The sequence below is a fragment of the Vicia villosa genome, unplaced genomic scaffold (genome assembly GCF_029867415.1).
Source record: "Vicia villosa cultivar HV-30 ecotype Madison, WI unplaced genomic scaffold, Vvil1.0 ctg.003997F_1_1, whole genome shotgun sequence".
NCBI lineage: Eukaryota > Viridiplantae > Streptophyta > Magnoliopsida > Fabales > Fabaceae > Vicia > Vicia villosa.
In genome coordinates this window covers 23,654-27,737 of record NW_026706354.1, presented here as the reverse complement: position 1 = coordinate 27,737, position 4,084 = coordinate 23,654, and the positions used below count along the sequence as shown (strand labels likewise).

Here is a 4,084-nt window from a genome sequence, read left to right as displayed (position 1 = left end):
GAACAAATCTGCGTTGGCTCGAAGGCAGGCCACGAGCTGCTTCCTTGGTAGATCTGGGATGCCTTTGCCGATCTTTACCGCTTTGTCGGGGTTGTCGCCCAATGGGACCAGCTCGAAATCTCCGTCTGGGACAGGTCGGACGGGATGAGGTGCCTTTGATCGCGTTTCTTCTCCGATCTTCAGTTCTTCTTCTGTAAACCGTGCATCAAGGTCGACTGAGCTGACGTTGGTTGTCTGACGCTGGTCTTCTCGAGGACGTTTGTCTTCGGCTCTTGGCTTTTTGTTGGAGCTGGTTGGAGGGGCGATCAGCTCTAGTCCCTTGATGGAGGCGTCGAAGATTCTCCTGGCCGCTTCAATATCGGCGTTGATGGTGGCCACTCGTCCTGTCCTCGTGTAAAACTTCATCTTTAAGCGGATAGTGGAGGGTACAGCGGTCAACTTGGCCAGAGTGGGGCGCCCGATAATGCAATTGTACAGGGTTTTACAGTCGATCACCAAGAATCTGGTTTTGACTTGCCTGGAGGCTTCCCCTTCTCCAAAGGTGACAATCAGCTCGACGTAACCCCAGGGTTTGGTGGTAGCTCCGTTGAAACCTTAGAGGTCCGAACCCACATAGGGAGTGAGGTGTGAGTCGTCCAGCTGAAGTGTCTGGAAGAGATGGGAATACATGATGTCGACCGAGCTGCCTTCGTCGACCAGGACCCGTCGGACGTCGAAATTCGCCATTCTAGCTCGGACGAGCAGGGGAATTGTGGAGTTTGGAGCTCCGCCGGGCAGTTCTTCCAGGTAGAAGGTGATTGGTTCTGACTTTCCCCGGAACTTTCGCAGCGTAGGTCCGAGGTCCGCGTTGGCGCTGAGCAATTCATCGAACTTTCTTTTCACCGAACTGATGGTGAGGGAGCTTGGATCCCCGCCGTTGGAGACGACCATGGTGAATGGGAAATTTTCCCATTTGCTGAGTGCGGTAGGGATCCCGACTGATGGCATGAAATCCTCTGGTCGAGTGACGGACAGTGCTACTTGTAGGGGCTTGTTATCCGGCGAGTTCCCTTCGTCAGAGTTTCTTTGGTCGTCCCTTCGGGAAAGTTCCCCTTTCTTTGTGTATCTCGAAAGGCGACCTTCCTTGATTAGTGTTTCAATGGCATCCTTGAGATGGATGCATTCCTCGGTCAGATGGCCGTGACTTTTATGGTATTTGCAGTACTTTGACTTGTCGGTTCCCGGCCTTGCGGGGTTCGACTTCGGGGGCCTGATGTTTGATTTCTTGAAGTCGGTGTTTTGGCATTCGGCCAGGATCCTCTCCCGTGAAGTGTTCAGAGGGGTGTAGTCGTTGAAGCGACCGGATGGTCCTTGGCGATCTTTGATGTCGAGAGATCTGTCCTCTCTCCTTTTTTCATGTCCTCGCTTCGAGCCAGAGTGCTCATAGTTTGAACTGCGAGCGGCGTCATTACCTCGTGAGGCTTTAATGGCAGCAGCCTCTCCTTCCTCGAACGCGATGAAAGCTTGAGCTTTGCGAAGGAGGGCATTCATGGAGTGGACCTTCTCAATCTTGATGGCCTTCTTAAAGTCACTGCCGGGGAGAAGTCCTCGCTCTAAGAGGTATCTCTTCATGTAATCTTCTGTCTGTACCTGGACGGCCTCCTTGTTGAACCTGTCGAGGTAATCCCGAAGAGGTTCGTTGGGCCCTTGTATCACGGCCTCGAGATTGGCCTCCGATTTCGGTTGTCGTCGGGAAGCTGTGAAATGGCACAAGAAGAGTTCCTTGAGGTCGGTTCAGGAATGGATGGAGTTGGGACAGAGGTTTCTGTACCAAGTCATTGCTCCCTTCCTGAGGGTGGTCGGGAAGATGCGGCACTTGATAAAGCCCTTGACGACGTGGTAGTCCATGACCGCTTCGATGCTCCGAATATGGTCGTCGGGGTCAGTGGTTCCATCGTATTGGTCCAACGTTGGGGGTTTTTCCATCCCTCGAGGGAGGCGGGCTCTTCGGAAGTTCTCGGACAAAGGGCTGCGGAAGTCCTCTTCGTCGCTCGGTCTTGGTGAAGTTGAATGTCTGCCTCGCCGGGGTCTTCCCTGGTCATTGTTGGGGCTGACGCGATTGTCTCGAGGAGAAGGACGCTCGCGGGGTTTCAGCACAGCCTTGGAAGGGCCCCGATGACCCTGCTCGGGGGAGAGGCTTCTTGCTTCAGTGGCATCTGGTCTCTGATTCTTCCTGCTCTTTCTTGGTGGAGAGCGGGAATATGATCTCCGGCGGCGATGTCTTCTAGGTGGAGAGCGTGAAGAAGACGGGGAACGCCGACGGTGTCTCCTGGGTGGCGAGCGCGAGGAGGAAAAGGAGTGCGACCGGTAATGTCTCCGCGGAGGGGAGCGGTGTCGTCGCTTCCTCTCCAGCTCGTGGATACGGTCATCCTGAAGTCGGAGGAGACTGTTCGTCTTTTGCAGTTCTTTGAGCAGACGAACGGTGATGGGGTCAGTATCTTCGGGGATGTTGAGCGGCTCCTCCTCTTCTTCATGACGGGATCTCTGCCTGTCGGAGGTGTGGGTGAATGAGGAAGCAGCGTGCCCGTCTCTGGCGTCAGTCTCATTCTCATTTTGGGGATGTTCAGGCCCATTGTGGGTTCGGGCCTGCTCGTCTTCCCCGTTCTGAACGTGTCCCTCGGGAGGGGTTTGTTCGACATTCTGAACCTGTTGGAGGCCCTGAAGCTGCTGGATGCTCTGGATGCGCTGCCTCCTAGGTTGCGAGGTCTCATGTCTCGGCCTTCTCTGTCCGGCAGGAGTATGTTGTGGTTCTTCCTGCCGACGATGATTTGTCACCTCGCGGGTGGAATCTTCGATCAGCCGTTCCAGGAGGAAGGGATTGGGGTTTGGGATGTTGTTGTTGTTAGCCATGACGATCGTGAAAGGTAATGCTTTGATCTTTGTTAAAGAAGGGGGAGCAAGATTCCCACAGACGGTGCCACTGATCATACCTGGTCAGAAGAATCGTCAAGGCAGCGGAATCTGGCTTGGAGAGCAAGATGGGGGGGGGGGGGTACCTGCAAGGTTCTCCGATGCTTAAGTTAGTAGCTATCAGAGAATGAGGGTTGAGAGTGAAGAATAGAATACCTGACCCTCTGGTGAAAGAGGGTATTTATAGCCCCTAGCGCTGGGCCAAGGTTTCCTAATTGGGCCAAATCCAATTGGAGGCCCACGTGCTAGGAAACTGCCAGAACGTCCTTGTGCTAGGGCTGAGTCAGCAGGTGACCCACGTCCTGGATGAGCATAGCGTAGGGTTCGGAGATGGTTGACCAAATCCTCCGCTGCATGACGCGTGGTCTTCGCGCGTGGATAACTCTTGACGGTTATCCAGTAAATGGGCCCAAATGACTTGGGCCTGCTCAGCTGGTGAGAAGAGCTGGGCCTGCTCGGCCCAGGCCAGAACACAAGGTATCCAAGTCTGAGCATCATTAATTTTTTTCAAGGAGATACTGTACATATTGTATCATTAATCCTGCATCATCAATTTTAACGTTAATACTAACGTTAATATACATACTTTTTTACAATATGATACAGGAAAGAAAATTTATGGGTGTGAATATTATGAGAAACAAAAATGTTAAAAAATTGTTTAATTTTAAATTTTTCATGATTTTTAATAAAAAAGTAATTTAATAAGTAATAAACTAAAATTAATTGGATTTATAAAATGAGATGGATGGATTGAATCCATCCATGTAGTTTGATGGATTAATTGGACCAATCCATTAAATTTGTTTTTTGGTTAATGGATGGATTTGATAGATAAATTATGGATGGATTGGATGGATATTCTCTTAATGGATTTTATTGCCACCCCTAGTATAAACGTCCTACTGGTATGTCTTTTGGCTTTAGAGATAAACTCATGTCATTTCATCCTGGTGCTTCTTCTGGTGCTTTAGAGGCAAGCTTTTAGTACTTTGATTATATTTCTTGTCATACCCCAATTTTTGACCCTTAGATTACACATCATTTGCATACCAATCATCAATCAAGAAGTTTTAACTTAGAGTTCTACTGGTGATGTTGTGCACAATTCATCTGCAAGGGAATCATCGAGCAT

At 50.6% G+C, this 4,084-nt stretch overlaps 1 protein-coding gene across 1 annotated transcript; it reads right to left on the bottom strand.

Moving 5' to 3' along the window:
• Positions 1 to 594: 594 nt before the first annotated feature.
• On the bottom strand, positions 595 to 1,530 carry LOC131641717 (uncharacterized). The gene has a single exon (XM_058912017.1). The coding sequence runs from the start codon at positions 1,528 to 1,530 to the stop codon at positions 595 to 597; it is 936 nt and encodes a 311-aa protein (XP_058768000.1).
• Between the last annotated feature and the right edge of the window lie 2,554 nt (positions 1,531 to 4,084).